We start from the raw sequence: 20,167 nt of genomic DNA on the forward strand, positions 1-20,167 counted from the left end.
TGACAAAACTGATATTAAACATGCCAGAGGAGGTGCTTTGTATCCCATTCCAACTCTAAAATCATGTAAAATGGGCTCATTTAGTGTGATTCCTTTATGGACTGTGGTTGTTCTGGGTGCAGTCAGTGGCTCCTCTGAGCTGTTTGTCAGGGCAGGATGGTGTTTCCTGACTGCCTGGAGCTTGGTTAAAAATCTACAAGATGATGATTTGAATATGTTGAATGTGAAGCTGGTAAATAACTGTGTTTCATTTCAATTTTGTCATAAATGAGGAGGGAAATCTGAAGCAGTGAATTTCTAATACACAAATATAATGAATGGTGTGTTGTGTGTTATAGCTGTACTTGCCATTCTTCCTTGTTGATATGAAAACTGATCAGAGAAAAAAAAATCTGAGAACTAGAAGTTGTCTCTCTCTCCATTTCTGTGCCACTGCTAAGCCTCACAAAAGCCCTCTCCTGGTTTCCATAGAAATGGCCCCTGATTTGAGGTAAAGGTTCACTTCCCTTTTTTCTTGTATATCTAAAGTCTGGGTTTCCTGAGAGATTATTTTATCCTCTACATCCTTCATGTATAGAAGGGCAACCCAGGTAGAGGGCCTGATGAAACTGGAGGAACTTCCTCTCCCAGGAAAAAAAAAAGAATTTATTTGACTGAAGAACAGAGAGAAAAAGGCTTGTGTGTGTCACGTGCATTTCTGTGAATGTGAACAAATCCAGCTCTGTGTGTGCACGTTCCACAATGTGCTCTTGCTCCTATAATATCCCTGTGATCCCACTGGAACATCAGTGAGCAAGTTTAGGAGATCCTGAGTTAAAGCCATGCAGATGTCTCAGTTTCTCATTGGGCTGAATTTTATAACTATTTATGTACACAAGATTTTCTGTTTACAGTTTGTTTGCATTAGAATACACCCATTTCTTTGAGCCATATGATAGGAGATGACTAGAAAATATATTAGGGAACCACCCACAAAATGTTTACAGTGAGTAAGGTACAGGATTTCTTCCTAGTTTAGTTTGAGACATTTATGTCTAGACAGATAAAATTCAAAATTTAGTTCTGATGACTGTTACTGTTGTAACTTCCAACAGAATTGCTTTCATGGAGTTACTCTAACAGTTATTTTAAAATAAACAGGGAATCATGTGACATATCCTCAAATTTGTTGTCTAGTGTTTTGAATCCAGATGCTGAGAGCTTTGACAAGTCGTGTCCATGGAGTTCAGTGCATTATCAATGCTCATTGACACGAAGAAAAGCAGAATTTATTCTGCTGTTTCTGAGAGCAAGAGTTTGATGTTGCTGAAATAAGTGATGCATGATTTTCATAATGCTGTTTGCTGTTTGTGTTCTGCTTTTCTCCATTTTTATTACCTTTGCTCCCCTTGACATTTTCAGGAATATTAAATCTTCCCAATAGAGCTGTTTACTTCTATACTAGCAAAAAGGTCATTTTAAGAAATTCCAATGAACAGTACTACTGAAGGGCTTGGGGATTTTTTTAGTGCTTTGGGTTTTCTTTCTGCTTTTGCCAGACTCATCACTTGTCTCTCAGATACCATTGCTACCTTCTCACCTGCCAGCGTGGAGGAGTAATTAAAGCAAACCCCACTGTGATCATGTCCTTAATTTGTGCTCTTTCAGGAGTGCCCATGAAGTGAACATTTCTTTTGTGATTGCTCAGCTGCAGGTGACAGCTTCAAAATACCCTCTCAGCTACTTTGGGAGAGTTGTTGCCTTCAGCTCCAAATAAGTGTCAGGGATAAAATCAGCGTCCTGAGACTGTTCCTGTTTCACTTCCAATGTTTACAGACATCAAACAAATTCTTTATTTGCTTTTTGGTGGTTTGCTTGTAGTAACAGTTCTGTTTCCATTCCATTTGTTCTCGGATTTTTGAGCAATAGTATGTGCAGTCCTAGAAGATGGAGGTAATACTTGTCTTCCAAATTTTCTGGCATTTCCTAATGTATATGAGAAATTGCTGTATTTCTTACAGTGGAACAAATCTTGGCAGCTTTGGTATATTCTGTATCTGTAACTATTGCTTGAATACAATCCCATAGGACAGAGATGATATGTGTTATTTAATTAAAAGCAATATGTTGGTATAGCAACATTATTATGTTCCTTGAGCATTTAAAAGTGTTTTAAATGGTTTTGCTGTTTTCAAAAAGTAGCATCCTTTTCAGTCCATTTAAGTGTAAATATTTATTAACATCTACAGTTTCTTCTAATTATATAAATGGAACAAACCCAGCACACCCAGATGGTTATATTTTCTGCAATAGAACTCTATTTTATAATCAGTTCTCTTAGTTTGTTGTGTATATGGATGATCAGACTAGAAATACCTGTACTGAATCTTCAGCTGTATCATTCTTTGTGGCAGTGTCTGAAGCAAATTACCTGCTAGCAAAGATACCAAGAGATGAATCTTAGCAGCACAAAGTCCCTGAGATTTTTGCAATAATTAAAATATTTTGGTTATAGGCTCAGATTTTCTGCTTAGAAATCAGCACTCTGAAGGCAGATAAATGAAAATGGTCCCTTGGGAAGTTGAGTTTCCAAGGTGGGGAGTGGCAGTGGTGGTGAAATCCATTCTTGCTTTTTCTTTTTTTCCTGTTTTGGTTTTTTCCCTCTGTTCATTCTGAAACTATGACTTGATGAATGTCATTAGGCTGTAATCCATTTATTCCATGTGGTGGTGGGAACAGAGAATGTGACAGTTCATTTGGACTGAGTGAACCAGAGTCACTCTGAGCTGAGCCCCCGCTGCCATCAAACTGCGAGATTTTCTTCTTGATCATTTTTCTCTCTTTTGCTCGGCGATTCTGGAACCAGATTTTCACCTGGGGCATTACAAATGATACCTGATTAATTAAAAGTGCTGCTCAACCTTTTACAGTAATCATGGTAATAGAAATGTAGGTAAGTTCAAAAACACTATTTAAAAAACCCAAAACAAACAAAAAGCCATGAGGAAAAAAAGCCCGAAAGCTAAAACCAAACCAAGAAACCCTCCACAAATAAAATACTGAACTTGTGCAGTGAAAAGTTTTTGCATTATTCTGTATTAACTTTTGGCATAATAACCAATGGAAAATTGATTTTTCTCGATTTCCTTTCTTTCTTGGGCCTTTGGGGTAAAGTGAACACACTGTGTTATATTTAGGAACACAGAAGTCAATGAACTTATTGAGACTCAGGCCACAGAGTTCATCATTTCAGCTTTGCCATTGTCATCATTTAGGAAGATGCAATTATGGATTAACTGTGAAGATTTCTTTATTATCTATGTTACAGATTAATTCAAAGCCAAGTAGTGAGGGTTCTTTTTCTTAATTTATGTTGTGAGTGATTTTTGTGTGTGCATATCTTCTTATGTATTTAAAAGTTTTGACTGTTTTTATTACTGGAATATATACTTAAACATGTATTTTACAGATATATATGTACTGTTATATGTATGAATAGATAGACCAGCATTAAAGACAGTCAATTTCCCAGGCTCATTGGGCCGGTGAAAGACTTATCTGTTTACAATCTACTTTAAAATCTATTTTCTTTCCTTATGTAAAAGTGTGAATGAGGAGGAACTTCTGTTTGCATTTTCCTGCTTGCTGTGTTCTTAATTCACAGTATTTGTTACAGCCTTTAGGGTGTGTTGAATACAATACAATATAGAAAGTTTTGCCCTTGCTTTGTATTAGAAATCTCAGTGTTTGATATTTATTTTTACTACCTTGCTGTTGTTGACATGAAGAAGCATTAGCTTTGTGTATCCTGTGCAAATGCTGATCAGTTATGTATTGTGTCTATATTGAAGGAACTTTACCAGCTAAAAAGGGGGTGGCATTAGGAGCAGCAGCTCTGTGAAAGGAAACTGCTGACTTTCTGCAGGATCCCTGGTGACTGCAGCCATGTCTGTGTTCTAAACCAGCCAGTTTGCAGAACATTAAGGTGGAGGATGCAAATCTCATAATTGCAATACATTATTATGAGACTGTTCCTGCAGTTCTCTGGAGATTTTCCAGTGCAGTCTATCCTACTGTGTGACAAACTTAGTCCCTCCATGATAAACTTGGTTTTTGTTGTTCCTGCCTGAGAGCACTCACAGTCTGTGAAGTGCACTCAGTACTCTATAGGTCTGGGACTGAACATCACTGCACTGAAATATGTTTATAAAATCCCATGCTTGATCCTATTGATTGGCTCTGCATTCCTACACTTCCAGCCTCCACTGGTCCCTCTCTATTCCATGCTCTTCCACAGACTGAGTGCAGAATCAGAGGCCACTGAAAGGGAAACATTTTAATCTATACACCTGAATGTGTATATTTAGAAAGAAGAAAATCTTGTCAAATTCTAAAAAGAAAGACCTCTAGTTAATATTTACCTCAGGGTAATAATCTGTTTTTTAAATGAGATGACTAATTCAGTATCACCAAATCCGCCCTTCTCCTCTAGCTGTAACAGAACCATTGAAATTCTGGAGGCTTGGATCCACCAGTTATTATTCCCACACATTGCAGAGCTGAGCTTGGGAGAAGTGCTCTCCAACACAGGGAATTTAGGGAATTCTCATCCTGAGTTCCTCGAGTGTCTGTATGAACATGGCTAATGTAGCTGTGCCCTGCTCAGGAGCCTGGCTTTATCCAGGACAGAGATTCAATATGTACTAGACATGAGTGAAGGCAGAGCTGCTCTCCAAGGGACAACGATCCAAATAGCACTTGAACATTCCCTGGATGGATGGTGTTGGCTACACATATGAGTGGCAAAAAGAGATCCTGACTTGAAAATCCAAGGCTGCAAAACCCCCCTGAATGTGCTGAAATCTGACAGAGGAAGAATGTGGAAATTGTGGCAATATATTTGTAACAAAAACCCCCATAGATATCTCATTGGATTGACTTCTAATTTTCCTGTCTTCCAGCTGAAATATAAAATGCTTTGGATTTTTTGCTGGCCATTACTTGGTGTGATTTCAAGAAGAAATAAAATTATGAATGTTGTAACTCTTGGGACTGTAGCTGAAGTTTAAATTCCAGCTGGCTATCAAGCTAGAAAGTAAGAATAACTACTTTTTAAAGTATGAGTTAACTCCTAATGTCGAGCTCCATACAACTGGAGGGTTCTGTCAAATCAGCCTGTTAATAACTGTGGGGTTGTGCAGTGGATTCTCTGTGTCAAACGCAGAGGCAGGAGGTGGCTGCCGTGTCCCCTGGCAGTGCCTGGCACTGTGGGCACACCTGAGGGTGCTCTCTTTACCTGTCTTTCCGAGAGTCCCAGGTTTGCTGCGAGTTCTGACTTCCTCCTGATTGTGATGTATCTGTTGCAGTGAAATTCCTTCTCTAATTCCAGTCTCTGGTGATCTGTGTAAACAACCCGGTACTTTTCTTTTGTTCTTGTTTTACCTGGTTAGAAAAGAAAGATTATTCAATATTCAATAGATTACTCAATATATTGAGTTGAATTTTCCATAGCAGCTTGCAAACATCTCAGGCATTTCCCAGACATTAATTAAATTACAGAATACTTGTATGAGATTGTTTGCTGTGGTACAGAGGAGGAATAGAAGTGCAGGGTGAAGTAACAGACTACTGGTTACCATAACTGTCTTCTCTCTTTATTTCCCCTCTCTGTAAACGTATATATAAATGTGAAGATCTCAAGTGATAAACACCCTGAAGCATCTTAAATAATTCACAGCAGTACATAATTGGTGCTGGCTATATTAATCTCAAAGGGGTTTCATGTCAGGGCTCAGTGAAGTGACTTCTGTGTCTATGAGAGCATAAATACTCAGGATTTCAAGACTGAGCTTCAGTCACAATTTGTGCAGTTGCACCATGGCCTAATTCTTTATCTGAGTTTCTAAAGATTGCTTCTTTAGCACAAAGGTATGTCCTACTCGAAATGCTTTTCCTTTCTTTTGTGGCTTAAACTTAAAAGTTCAATAATAATTTAATGTACTTTCTCAAAAAGGCCCAGTCTTGCAAGGTGCTGAGTGCCTGTAGGATGTTCCTGAGGGTACTCTGTGCTGGACTTCCCGTTAGAGTTGGAGGTACTTGACAATTTGTAAGATGAGGCAATAAAATCTTGTAAAAGGATTTCAGGATCATCCTCTCTCCAATGTATAAAAGAAATATTCTTAGATATACTGGATAAATACTGTTAAGAGAAGCATTACTAAATGTATAGAATGTATCTCTCATTTAATATAATTTTTAAGCAATTCTTCATGTAATAATAATCCACAGAGATCAGTTTTCAACTTATTTGTTCTCCTTTGCACTTTCAACAGCCAACTAGATAGTTTTCCTTTTTTCTTCTGATCTTCCCTTTTTTTTTGATGTGAGTTTTCTGGGACAAACTGTGGGACAAAGACTCCTTTAAAGTGGTTCCCTAAAATCCATTGAGGTGTTAAGATGAAGCACACGCCACACAAAGGAGCGACAAGGAGATCTTATCAAGAACCCCTTTCACATTCAGAAACACAAGCCAATTGGTTTGGAATTTACAAGCCCTAAACAAATGTCAGACGCTTTCATCTTAGCAGAAGAAAAAGGGACAGAAATAGATGAAGGAATATTTTTTCCTCAGTTCTCTTGAATTTTGGACCGACACCGAGGACAGACTGGGATATTTTTATCTGAAGGTAGACATAGCTGAAATAAGCATATTTAGGGATATTTTCCCAAATCTTATGCCACTTCAACTTCCAGCAGAGATTTTTCTGCCTAAATTTGCAGGACTAAATCATTCAACTAAGTTTACTTTTTGCATGGTACAAATTGTTGGCTTTGAAATATTTGCCCTCGGTGATAGTTCTAATGCTAACAATAGTATAGATATTCAGGTTCCTTGTAAACTGAGGGCTTAGAGGGAATCTTTGAAAACAAGTTAAAATTCAACAAGGTTATTCCGGCCTCACTATAATCAGCAAATATAACCATGATTTGAGGGGGTGGAGAAAAGGAGTAGTTTTCCCCATTCCCCTTGGTCATAAAATTCACAGAGTATTTCTTCTGAAGACAATAAAGCTGGGAGAAGGCCTCTTTATTTGCTGTGAAAATCATCACCCTTTCCGGCAATATAACTCCTGAAGAAAAGAGGGAGAAGGAAGAGACAAGACTGCATATCAAAGCAAAGTGAAGTGTTAAAAGGGTCTGTTGCCTCAATATGACAGATAGGCCTCAAAACCTCAGACAATGTAGGCCAGTGGAAAATAGATGTCACAACTAATTTACAAAGCAAAATAAATTAGCATTAAAGCAGGGGCCTGAACTTTTTTCCTGCTATTCTGTTTTGCTTTCTGGCCATGTTTCTGCTGTTCTGTAATCTGAATTACTTGTACATCACAGCTTGTTTAAACAAAGACATAAAGTGTGTTGGGTAGAGTTTGAAAAAAATCCTGTAGCTGAGCTTGTAACATATGAAAATCATGTTGATCTTTTCTTTAGTCCTGTTAAAGTCCCTTCTCTTTCTGAGAGGGGTCACTCCCAGATGAAGTTTCATATGAAGTTTTAAACCCTTTTTCTAGGCCCTTTAGGTACCTTTTCAGTAAGTTTTACACCTTGAAGGTTCTCTTGCTCTCAGAAAATATGTATCTTACCCTGTTGATTACACAGAGGTGAGAAAATAATTGGAAGTTCTGCTCCAGCATAACTGAAGTGGATGGCAGATTTTATTATAGATTTTCAGTAAAATCAGGATCAGTCTGTCAGGAATTCTTTAGATGTTCTTTTCCTCACTTGGTGGGCCTGACTGGGAAGGTCTCTTCACCAAGCCCACGTCTGTTGTTTTAAACAAATTCATATTGCTTTGTATATTTGCCATGTTTGTGTGTTTGAAGTAAAACAAGGGTTGGTTCTGAATATACAGTTACGGTCCTTTAGTCAGAGGATATTTAATTTCAAATCACATTTTATCTGTTGAAACGACAGACTACTTCTGGTTTTGATCTTGTTTCATCCTGAAGATTGAGTTGATCAGATAAATTTTCATTTCACTTTACCTGCAACTGAATTTTGTTTTGTATGAAATGCTAAATAAGAATATTGAATCAGAATGTAGTGTATTTCATAGAGTCAAAACAGAGAGGAAACAATTCCCACTGACATCTCCTCACTCAAAACAATTCCCACTGTCTTTAGGGCAGTATTTCAAGAGGCTCTCTCATCTAATTAGATGTGTTGTTGTTTCTGTTCCTCTGTTCTGCTCACGTACACTGACGTGTGTACACACTGCTGGATTTAAGGACATACACATGTTTCTGCATAGAAATGTATTTGTAGAGTTTAGGGCTGTCATTCTGGGATTTTAAAGCAATGAACTTTATTAAGCAATGATAACACTGAAGGAGAGGAACCAGTAGCTACTTTGATAACCCAAATAATATGGCAATAAGGAAAAACAGCAAGTGTGTTTCAAAGAGGGGTTATAATGGCATCAAGTCAGTTTTCTTCTAGAGAAAACACTGATAAGGTGCTACAGAGCAGTTACCTGCATAATTTTAGCCTTGTAATTTATTTGAATTCTCTTCCATTTTTCACATTTTTTTTCTGTATCAGAATTAAAATTTTGAGTTTTTTTTTTTTAAATTTTTATTTTTTAACACCAATTAAAAGCAAAATCTCTTTGGTACTTTTCTTGTTTTGCACAATTACCACATTTGTGCTTCACTCTCAGGATCTCTTTTTTAAAGGTGGGTTGATGCCTTGAGCTCACTTCTGTGAAGTCCTTGGCTGTTTTTAACACTTCAAAGGATTGGGTTCTAGGAATGCACAGCCTAAGGACATGCAGCTATGGATGGGCTCTGTTCCACCTGTCCCGAATGGTTCATAAAGTATTTCAGAATGTGTGTAAATCCTGTGTAAGCACTTTTGAGACTAGAGATGAATTCAGGCCCAAAACAGTGTCTCTGAATTGCAAATATATTTTATAACTTTGGACAAGCACATGAAAAACATTTCAGGGTCTTCCAAGACTGTTCAATAAGTGTAAAGCAAGGATTTAGATTTTTAAATGTGTTAAACTTTAAGAATGTTATTCTTCAAGAATGCCACACATGGAAAATTCAGTGCCAACATGACACAGCCAGGGCTGCCTCATTGACATTCAGTAGTCTCAGCTGAATTCGATCTACACTCAAGTCTTGCATCACTTCTACACCTGGCAATCTCCAATGATGTTAATGCAGTTACTGGGATTTACATGAGTATGCAGAAGGGGGAAAGCAGACTGAATCTGCCTGGCTTTGAAGGCCTGTGTAGAGGCTCCAAGGGGCAGGAGAGCATTGTGATATCCTAATGTTCACCAGGCGTTTTATATTTAGTAACAGAGGCAAAGCAATGTGTGCCTGCTTTATAATTAAGAAACAATTACCAGGCTAATTTTGCTCCTGAGTAATAACCATTTGAAGGAGGATTCTGTCTGAAGCAGCAGTGCTGATTTTCTGTGTTTTCTAAGATTGCTCCAATTGTAATTGCTCTGCTTTCTTTTGAGTATTTGTTTGTTGCTCTCTAACATACTTATTACTTTTAGCCTGAACCACAGATTTAGCAAACCTTGCTGCACCCAGTTTCTACCTTGGGAATATACATGGAAAGGTTCATCTGCCAGGCAGCTTGTGGCAAGAACAGGCACATCAGTGAGTGCCACTTCCAGAAAAGAGATTTTAGTTGTGTAATTGTGGAAACTGAACAATTCTGGCATGTAAGGAAAGTAAAAATTATGTGAAATTAAATTAAAAGGAAGCTTAACCAAGGAATTATGTGATCTGCAAACAAAATAGTCTGTGCTGATTGTTTGAGTCAGACTGCTTCTCTAGGAATATTTGTGCTCACCTAATAAATATGGGCAGAAGAATGAGACACAGGAAAATTGCAGAAAATTACATAATCACTGCAGTTAGATCAGAGCACATGGTTTTCTTTATAATTATTGAGACATCTATAAGGTTTTAAAAGATCAACCTGATTCTATATTGATATCACCCCTGCAGCACAGAAGAACTATGTAGTATTTCTGTCTGTAACTGTTAAATGTTGCTGCATTGCTCCATAACACCTCTATGTTTATCCCACAAAATGCTTTACAGAGTGTTCCAACGGGGATTCCTGGGGCTGAGCTCCAGCTGTGTCTGACCACATCAGCCATTCCACTACAGCAACCACAGAAAGCCTTTATGGGAGAAAGTGAAACTAGCACAAATTTAGTTAAAACTGCATTAAACAGCAGTAGGTTAAATAAATGTCATAAATGACCCACCAACCTATGTGCTTCAAGTAAAGTTAATTATTTCTAAGCTCAGTGATAGCAGAAGATGCTTTCTGAGGTTGGAAGTTGAATTTGCACTCACCAGCAGTGTTGGTTTGCACCGTTTTCCTCATCCACTCATAAGAGCTGTGCCTTTGGCTGTTGGGCGAGATCTGCTGGGCATTAATTGTATCTACAGGAGGTAAGGGCGCAGCAGCAGCGGGGTGCAGGGAGCTGTAATCAGCAGAGCTGTAGGAGCCCTGGCCAGGGGACGAGCCATGGATGTGGGCAGCGGGCCCGGCGCTGGAAGGGCCTGGGCCGTAGGCGCTCCAGTCCTCGCGCTGGGGGCCGTAGTGGGAGCCCCAGGCAGGCTGCCCGTGGCTGTCCAGGGCTGGCACGGGGTGGTATCCCATGTACTCGGAGTAGGCTGGAGCAGACACGAAGTTCTGCACGGGCAGGGCGTTGTTGGCCCTGGCAGGTCCTGGGTACATGCTGGGCTCCTTCTCCAAGAGCGAGCTCACGTACATGGCTGTCCCGGCTGTAAACGCGGCGTCACAACATCTTGGTCCTCGGTGTCTTCTTCTACTGCTCAAAAATATTTGTGTTTGTTTTTTCTAATAATGCCACTCTGCTTGGAATCTTCTACTTCATCCTCTTATTATCCACTGTGTTACCAGGTGCTGGTGGTAATGGTTTACCAAGATCTTGTCTGACGTCAGCCCAACTGCCTGCCTCATAATTACATTTACATTCAAATGAAGGGCTGACCAACCCCACCTTGCTGCTGGTTCTGGTGCTTTCTCTTTCAGAGAACTTTTATCTATCCTATTATCCTGCCCTGATATTCAGCAGTGATCCCAGTCCTGTAAGATGATGCAACAGTTGCTTGGATTTGTAACTTAAATAGTTAAGTAAATCGATCTTTTTAAAAGAAATTACAGTGGTAACTATAATAGCAATGTTGAACATTCTTGTCTGTAACCTTTATTTTGTCAGGTATTATCAATCAAATAAATCTGTTACTCTCTTAATTTCTCATAGAATTAAAAAAATCTCCTTTTTAGTCTTTAATGGATACAGTCAATTTGAATAATTGTAATTCAATAACTTCAAATTCTAGAGCACGTTGTAAACAGCATGTCTTGAGTATAAACGTCTCAAAAATGTTCCTCACGTTGTTGATGTTTGTAAGAGGTTTTCCAGAATAGGAGAGTTTAAACCTCTGCCTGTAAGACACATATTCACACTCTTGCCATACAGAGTGATTTAAGAGATCCCTTCATCTGGTGGCCGTTGCAAACTGATAAATTTTAAAAAGCAGACAATAAATCTTCCTAACAAAGATGGTGCCAGAAGTACAAAGAAAATGACTGTAAAAAGTAGTGAAAAAAGTCTTTGATTAGGCCCAGGAATATTGTTGGCTTCTGTTTCAAGCCAACCTTTATCTGCCTGAAAGGAGGCTGGTTCCTTGCTCGGAGGCTGCTGGCTGTAGTCTGCTTTCCTTGGCAGCCTGGGCCAGGGAGATCAGCAGGGACAGACATCTGGCTTGTTAAGTTTGTGAATCAGAAGTGCCCTGATGCTGCTCTGTGACACACGGATGCTCCCTGAGTCAATGTTCGTGTCCCTCTGAGAAAAATCATTCTGAAAGTGGTTTTATATCCTGCTTCTAACAGCTTGTGATTAACACGAGAACTAAACCACACCCTAGGACTTTAGAATTGCCTCTGTGCGTGGTGTAGCTGCAATTTGTGGAGTGAATTCGCTGTATTTTTATTTTGGATGGGTTTCTTTGCAATGAGCTATTTGTAAGGGCTATGCTTGCAAAAGAGGTGCAAATGACAATGAGTTGTTTCCCTTTACAGAGGTGTGGGTTTTCATTCAGTATCCTTTGTATTTTGACACTGCTCGTATTCACACATCCCTTCTAATTCCAGCACTAAAGGATTCTAAGTGTGTACTTACAGACAGGAAAGATATTCCTCTTCTTTTTAGGACTGGGCTTTTTGGGGAAAGAATATGTATTGAGAAGTGTAGCAAAATCTTTGTAATTAATTTTGGTATATTTTCAGAATTCTACCTCAGAATGTTGAGGCAAGTTGCATGGGATAGTGCATGGAAAAAATAAGATCTTCTGTAATTGGTGTACCTTTAAAAAATAGGCATTAAAAATAAATTGAAAGAGGCTCTTATTCCTTTTGTCTTGAAAGACACAGAATTGTAATACAATTTTTGAAAGCCCGCAGACTTTTTAGTGCTGAATGTCATCCAAATTAAGGAAGATTTGTTTCCTGTATCCTTGGAATGTTTATCCTGTTTGTGAGCATTATCCCCCAGTTAAATTCCCCTGTATTCTGAGTGTTGTGCAGGGCTGTCAGTCATAGGCAGATCCATAGGAGGGGAAGGTTTTGGCTCCATTGGCTCCATCTGCATCAGGGGTATCCATGAACATTGGCTGCTCAGAGATTCAAGCTCAGCCCCGTTGTCTGACTTCCCCCAAGCACACCATTTTCACATCCCTGTGAATGATGTAATCTCATATTCTGCAGTAGATGATGGGAACATTTTAAATCCCCCTGGGGTTCTTCTTGCTTTATGGGATGTCTCTGCACATACCCCCACAATTTCAGTATCACTTAATCATATTTTTTGTATCTCAGAGCGTTATCCTTTATTCTCTGTTCTTCTTTTATCTTTTGTTTATGCTCCTCCTTTCCCTTTCTTGTTTTGCCTGTTCCATTATCTGAATTTTCTTCAGTTCTATTTCGATTCTTTCCAGAACATAATTAGATCAAGATACTCTGATGGCAATTTGCTACACTGATTTGATATCAGCTAACAATAGTAAGCTTTGAATAAGGCATTTTGTTTAAAAATATTTACATAGCAGGATAAGATTGCTGAGGAGGACTGCAGATTTTTAACACCAAAGTGAGAATAAGATAGCTAAAATGGCAATGTTCAAATGATCTGATATCTGTTTGATATCTCCTGTTTTGTGTAACAGAACAGGGGGGAGATATTAAAAAGGAGCTGTACCTTTGCATGTTGTCTTGTAGTTTGAGGCTACCAAAATTTTGGGGTAGCTCTCTGTTTTCTGAGAGCTGTTAATCTGAGTCTGCCTTCCAAGGATGGTTTCTTGGCCATGTTCAGCTCCTTCCTGCTCAGCCCAGCACGTCAGCAGCTTCAGAGCCACAGAACCACTGACCCTTCAGTGCAGTGACTCAGGCTGCAGTTCAGGGATGTTTCTGGTGGGCATGGCTTCAGGGAGTACAAAAAAGAAGGGGAGAAGTGAACTGCCATTGCCTTGGGCTGTGTGGGGGATGGCAGTGGCTGGAGTTAGGGTTGGGTGTGCTGCCTGTGGAAGTGCTGGTGGAGCATGGGCCCTCTCTGGACTCTCTGGGGTGGTGGGGAAGTGAAACCAGTTCTGGGGCAGTGGGCTGGACATCCAGAAAGCTCTGCCATGTGGAGTCTTGCATTTGCACCATTTTCTGCAGAAACAGGAGAGATCTGTGTGGCACCAGCAGCAGCAGTGCTGTGCTCCTTGGCAGAATTCAGAGAGATGGATTGCCAGGAAAACCAAACTCAAGGTTGTTTTTTTTCTTCACCTGTTCAAATGCAGGTGTAATTTATCTACTAAACCAGTGGCCCTGGGAGTTGTCTCAGTGGTTGTTGAAGTGAAGTTTTATGTGTGTTAAATCAAATGTACTTTGAGATCTTTGGGGAAGAAAATTTTCTAACAAGTGGTTGATGAAAAACTATCAATAATAACAAGTGTGTGCTCACCACTGGAACTCTAAAGGGTTTGTTTGTACAGGCAGTGGAGATGGTGCACTTTTGTATAAGAGCTGTTCTTTTTCTAACAAGTGGTTGATGAAGAACTATCAATAATAACAAGTGTGGTGCTCACCACTGGAACTCTAAAGGGTTTGTTTGTACAGGCAGTGGAGATGGTGCACTTTTGTATAAGAGCTGTTCTAGGGAGCAATTCCACCCCAGTAATAATAACATAATCACAAACGTGCAATTAAGTGTTTTAATGACAGCTATTAAAACTGCAATTTCAGGACTACTGTTACTCTAAAACTTGCCTGTAGAACGATAACTTACATTAAAGGTGTTTACAACTCTGATAGTTTTTATTAGGAACTCTTACTCATAAAATTACTCTTCCTTTTATATGGAGATAAGAAGACAATAATCTGTCTGTCTTTGAAGCATGAAAATGATGTGAAATCTCTCTTGGTTTGGAGAATCAAAAAGCAGGTGAGCTGAATGTGCCCCGTTGTGGCTCAGGTGATAGGAATAGATGTTTTCTTGCCTCCAGATGACCACTCAGTAACGCTGCAGGCTCAGGAATGCTCCTAGCCCATGCTTTTAGAGCTGCAGGCTTGGAATTTCACGCTCAGGACTTTGTTAGGGAACTCTCTATTGCTGATTGTTCTAATGCAGTTTTTTAGAGGTGTTACTGACCCTGAATTCAAGCTGGGTTTGCATGCATATTCGTTCCTCCTAAAATTCTTAGGCAGCATTAGGAATCTTGAGGAAAGGTTGGTCAGGACATGGTTTGTTGTCAGCTGAGGGCAGTTCTGTTGGGAAAAACCCCAACTAGTGATGAAGTTGGGTTTAAAATCTTAAAAAAACAGCTAAAGAGGTGGCTTTTGCTTTTATTGAAGCTTCAACAAACACAAAGCTTCTGAAAATTTTATTTGCCCTTTTAAACTGGGCTTTTTTAATATACAGAGCCCTACTTAGGTCTCATTTCAGGGCTTGAAATGCAAGCATGTGCACGTGGCAGATGTGGCACAGCTCAGAGAGCTGAATGAGCACTGCTGACTGAGCTGTTCTCACTTGAACTGAATCTTCTGGGGAAAAGGAGGAAGGGATATAGCACAATTTCAGTTCTGCCCTGTGTCTCTGATCCCTACTGGGGATCTGTTTTTCATAAGAGAGCAACAGAAGAAATAAAGATGCCAGCTGTCTGTGAAGCCTTCCTCAATGGTATTTGGTTTAATTTCATGCTCTGAAGTTTTGGTTGTTAACAAATCCTTTTGAAAAGATGATGAAAAGTGGCTGGTAGAGAGCTGATTGCATTTACCCTTCTGTCTGCCCCACTTCTGTTTTTCTAACTGCTGCTAATGACTTATCTTTAATTTCTAAATGTTAAAGTGTGTTTTATTAATATATTTCATGGATAAACTGCATCAATTTTGCCAGGAAGGAATGGTCTGAAGCTAAAGGAGGGTCTTAGTATTCTGAAATCGAAATGACTTAACTTCTGCTTCAAAATCAATACTGACAGAAATAAGAGCATTCCTTACTGCTCCACAAGCAGCTTGAATTCAGCAGGAGTTGCAGAGGCTGTGTGTGAACCCCAGGGTAAATCAATTCTTTAGCAGCTCCATGAAAATGAACAGCAGCTCCTCGATTGCCATTGATTTGGTTCCTTCCCGAGCAGTGCAGGGCACGGAGCTGATCCCTCCTGCCCAGGTGTGGCTGGGTGGGACTGCTGGGTGCTCCCTGTGAATCCTGCAGGCATTATTTGGTGTTGGCCTTCCTGCAGGAGGTAACAAAGGAATCCATTGCCTTCCCTGTTTGCCTGCCACCCGCAGTTTTCTGGCATTTCTGCCCCACACGTTTAACTCTGGGCTTCCTGTCCACGTAGAGTCTCTGCTGCCTCAGAGGGACTCTGTTTGTTGAGGCTTGGATGACCAAGCCTCAATATCTTAATTAATCCTGTTCATTGGGGCTTGGATGACCAAGAGGTGGATCTTAATTAATCCTCTCCATTTATTGTCAGACATTTATGAGCAGGTTTTTTATTTTTTAGATACTTTTAAGTGTGTTCTTTGGGTGTGAAAACAGCTGCCAAACATTTTAATCATAAAACCTGTGCCTATTTCTTTAGCTGGTGAGTTTTGCACAATATTGTGTCCAACTAACATCCAGTGCCATCTGAAATGTGACTGTGAGTCATTTTCAGGGATGTGTCATTGCAGTGCCCCTGGACCGCCCCAGCAAACCAAACAAGGGAGCTCAAGCAGAAATCTGCTTTTTAATTTTTATGGTAACATCCACAATTAATGTATTTTTGAAACTCCTTCTTGGGTAGAAGGTGGCACATATTTGACGCTCTCTCCTAAGTCCCTTAATGATTGCATAACCCCTAAGCAAGAATTGAAGGTTTTGTTTTTAGAAATATCATTTTGAATTGCATATTTTGCTTAATTGCAAGAAGATTTGGTAGAAGGTGCTGTTTGCTTGGGTTTTTTTATACCATCTAGATCACAGTTCTAGCAGGGAAACAGGGTTTAAACTTTAGTGAATTCCTCTGAAAATTGGATATTCCTTGATAGTTCTTTTAATCACAATTAGGATTAAGGGCTTAGATATTCCTGTGATGTAGCCTAAGGTATGCTTTTCTTCTTCAAGGCACTTCCCTAACAACCAATCAATCTTCACAGTACTCTGCTTTAGAGTCCTGAGTTTTCAGATGTGATAAAAGTGATGAGTTATTTGATATACCAAAGTCAGGAAGAAAGTGAGTATTAGCCTGAGGATGGCACCAGGATTTCATAACCACAGTAAATGCACCCAAATTATTTCAGCTGATTTGACTGCAATTTTCTGTCTCTCTTATTTTTATTTGGACAGAGTACAGCAAGTTAACAGCACTGCACAAGCTTCTTAGAGAAAAATCACTTCCTTTGGGGTTTGGTGGGCAACTGTTTAAAGGATTAGAGCCCATTGGAAATACTTAACTGGAGAGATTGCTGGGGATTCTTACAAAAAAATCGAACTACTTAAAACAGCCACTGGCATAACTAGAAGGTTAATAATCTCTAAGGTATTGCCCTGGTTTATAGATACTGCTTTTGGAGCAATAAATTTTAACCTTTGAACATGTGCTTCTGCAAATAAAATCCAGCCTTATTTTGTGTACTTAACAACTTCTGATTGGAAACACATAGCAACCTATAGCAAGCATGCTTTCAGCAAACTGGAGCAGAAATGAAGCAGATCTTCAAAGTGGTCACTTATCTTCCTCAATAACTCTTCTACATGTAAACAAGATAAACCAGGTCGTTCTGCCAGATCCCACTCTCTTTGAATGATGTTTAAATAATTTTAAAGAGAAAGATGTTGTGTTCAGAAACATTTCTTAAAGTTCTTCCTTGAAGTACTTTTTTCCTTTTAGAAATGTTAATGCAAAACTAAGTTGTGTCATGAAAATGGGATTAAAATAGGTAGCTGTGGACCTGATTCTGCAGAACCCTGGGGCCAGGCTTCTGATCACTTAGCTTGAACTAGGTCTCAATTTATAGTATATCAGTGCAAAAGACAAAGTTTCCCTCTGTATTCTTACCTTCTGAAAGACTAAATCTGGATTTTTGTTTTTTCTCTAGTCTGCAAGCACAATTCCATTTCATTGGCCAGTGTGAGGGTGCTTTTCCTAGTGAAGCTTTTCCAGTCTGTTAAGTTAAATATCTGTGTATATGTGCATAAGATCTCTGACATTTCCCTCTGCTAGCACAGTGGCTGTGCTGTGTGTTTCCAGTGGGTTCCTCTTTTGGGTAGATCCAATGGCTCTTTCTTGGGAGAGCAGTTTGGTTGCAATGCTCATTGATGAGGATGGGAAATCCCTTTTGTTCCCGTGCGCTCTTTGCCATGTTCCTCTTTTCCTACCGTGTGGAAATCAGTTGGAGACTTTCTGTTGCTGAACTTTGAGTTGCAGCTTCTTCCTCTCCCCTGTGTTACCTGTGCTCTTGGCAGCAAATGGAGCACCACTGTGACAGGAATGAGTGGGAATTTTACAATTTTACAGTGCACCTTCTCCATTTCATTGAACTCTACCTTTGTTTAGCACTGTCCTTCTTGCAAACAAAATTATTAATCCAGTTACTAAGTAGTGAAAGCTGCTGGCTCCCTGAACCATCCTGCTCTTCTCATGCTCCTCTAATTTCTCCGAACTCTTTTACCATCACTCTTATTTTAAACATGATATTGCAATTCAAGAACAGACTAACCATGAAAATCTGCAGGTTCACTTGCTGCAGTAGATGATATACATTGCAAAATGGTTATGAAAAAAGACATTTATTTTAATGCTCTTTATATACAAAGTAATTTCACATCACCAACATTTCAATACTCTAATAGTACTATTTGTTATAATTAAAGAACAAACCCAAGAATGTAGTGCCTAAATGACTTAATGCTCCTAAGTCTCATTTGCAACGGTGGCAGAGAGATTTCAGGGGATACCTTGATGGAAATTACTGAGGATAGGCATCCTAAATTTCTAAACTTTTTAGACAATGAGGGAATAACTTCCCAAATCACTCATGTGCTCTAAAAATTTTCCCTTTGCAGAGAAAAGTTTTGTGCATGCAATTGGGAATCATATTGGGGAAATAAGTAACAATAAGATTATTGTTAAGTACTGATTACCTACCAAATTCTGCTTAGTATGGAAGGGATCAGCCCTTCAGGAATTGAGACTCCCATGAAAAATGCTGAGAGCTTTATTTTAAGTGAAGTATTTTGTTTGCTTTTTTTCCTATTAATTTGGCTTCTCAAATTTTATTAGTGTCACAATAACTCATAAAACTGGACCAGATTTAAAATTGGTTGAATGCAATTATTGCATGTTTATCCATGGGCTCTGCTGTCTCATGAAATGCAGTCACTTTTTGAAACACTTAGACTTTTTAAAAGGATTTCTGCCCTGCTTTGCTCTTTCTTTTAGGATCCAGAATGAAGCTGACATGAATTTTCTTTGTCCAAAAATGAACTTGGGCCAAGATTCACAATTCCAGAATGCTTTCAAAACATTTACAGTAAGATGGAAGAGTGCCTGTTTATACCAGTGTATGGAGCATTGGAAATCATACCTGTCAAACCCCCAAAAATTCCAAAAAGCTCATCCCTGACCTTTGCCCTTAACATGCAGTGAGTGCCACCACCCGGCTCCAGGCTTTCCATCGAGTGGGTCAAAACCCATCAGCCAGGTTTGCATTTCTCAAGATGCATGTGTAAAGCCACAAGTGGGATCAGTACGTGGAACCTGTACTGTGGAGATCAAAGGAGCAGGGATATTCTCGGGCACAGCTGCCTCAGCAGTGTGGGACTGATTGCCTGGGCCAAGTTTGGTGCTTTTGTTGTGTCTGCGGTGGAACCAGTGGCTGTGGCTGCTCCGGGGCTCTCCTTCCCCGTGCCTCCCAGCTGCTCCCGGGCCGGAGGGCTCCTGGCCTTGTGGCACAGGCATCCATCCCCTTCCCCAGGGACTCCTGCAGTTCCCTGGCCCTCGGGAGCTGGTGCTGTGCCGCACACCTGGCGGGTGGCTCTGGTTTAGTGTCCTTGAAGCGTGTGAGCCCCAGGCTGTGTCATGCTGGGGTCCCCCTGGGGTCGTGCAGTGCTGTGATGCTGCTCCCTGGGCTCAGTGCCACCGCGGCTCCACGCAGGCCTGGCTCTGGTTTAGTGTCCTTGAAGCGTGTGAGCCCCAGGCTGTATCACACTGGGGTCTCCCCGGGGTCCTGCGGTGCCGCTCCGTGGGCTCAGTGCCACCACGGCTCCATGCAGGCCTGGCTCTGGTTTAGTGTCCTTGAAGCGTGTGTGCCCCAGGTGTGTCATGCTGGGGTCCCCCGGGTCCTGCGGTGCCACTCCGTGGGCTCAGTGCCACCGTGGCTCCCTGCAGGCCTGGCTCTGGTTTAGTGTCCTTGAAGCGTGTGTGCCCCTGGTGTGTCATGCTGGGGTCCCCCGGGTCCTGCGGGGCCACTCCGTGGGCTCAGTGCCACCGTGGCTCCCTGCAGGCCTGGCTCTGGTTTAGTGTCCTTGAAGCGTGTGTGCCCCTGGTGTGTCATGCTGGGGTCCCCCGGGTCCTGCGGTGCCACTCTGTGGGCT

General features: G+C 40.4%; 1 protein-coding gene across 1 annotated transcript; it reads right to left on the reverse strand.

Moving 5' to 3' along the window:
- Positions 1 to 2,481: 2,481 nt before the first annotated feature.
- LOC120512670 (homeobox protein CDX-4-like) lies at positions 2,482 to 10,794 on the reverse strand. The gene is made up of 3 exons (XM_039731236.1): positions 10,371 to 10,794; positions 5,276 to 5,421; positions 2,482 to 2,853 (listed from the first exon to the last, which is right to left on the reverse strand). Exons 1-3 carry the CDS (start codon positions 10,792 to 10,794, stop codon positions 2,647 to 2,649), a joined length of 777 nt encoding a protein of 258 aa, XP_039587170.1. The 3' UTR covers positions 2,482 to 2,646.
- Positions 10,795 to 20,167: the final 9,373 nt, after the last annotated feature.

This window comes from Passer montanus, unplaced genomic scaffold, assembly GCF_014805655.1.
Source record: "Passer montanus isolate IOZ18808 unplaced genomic scaffold, ASM1480565v1 scaffold76, whole genome shotgun sequence".
Classification (NCBI taxonomy): Eukaryota; Metazoa; Chordata; class Aves; order Passeriformes; family Passeridae; genus Passer; species Passer montanus.

Bases quoted from the DNA above. Each gene is read 5' to 3' on its own strand.
- LOC120512670 (XM_039731236.1), bottom strand. From the start codon at position 10,794: ATGTACGTGAGCTCGCTCTTGGAGAAGGAGCCCAGCATGTACCCAGGA. The intron at 5,422-10,370 runs GTGAGTGCAAAT...TTTTCTAACCAG, and splicing joins GGTGCAAACCAACACTGCTG to GTAAAACAAGAACAAAAGAA. The intron at 2,854-5,275 runs GTAAAGAGAGCA...GTAATGCCCCAG, and splicing joins TGGGACTCTCGGAAAGACAG to GTGAAAATCTGGTTCCAGAA.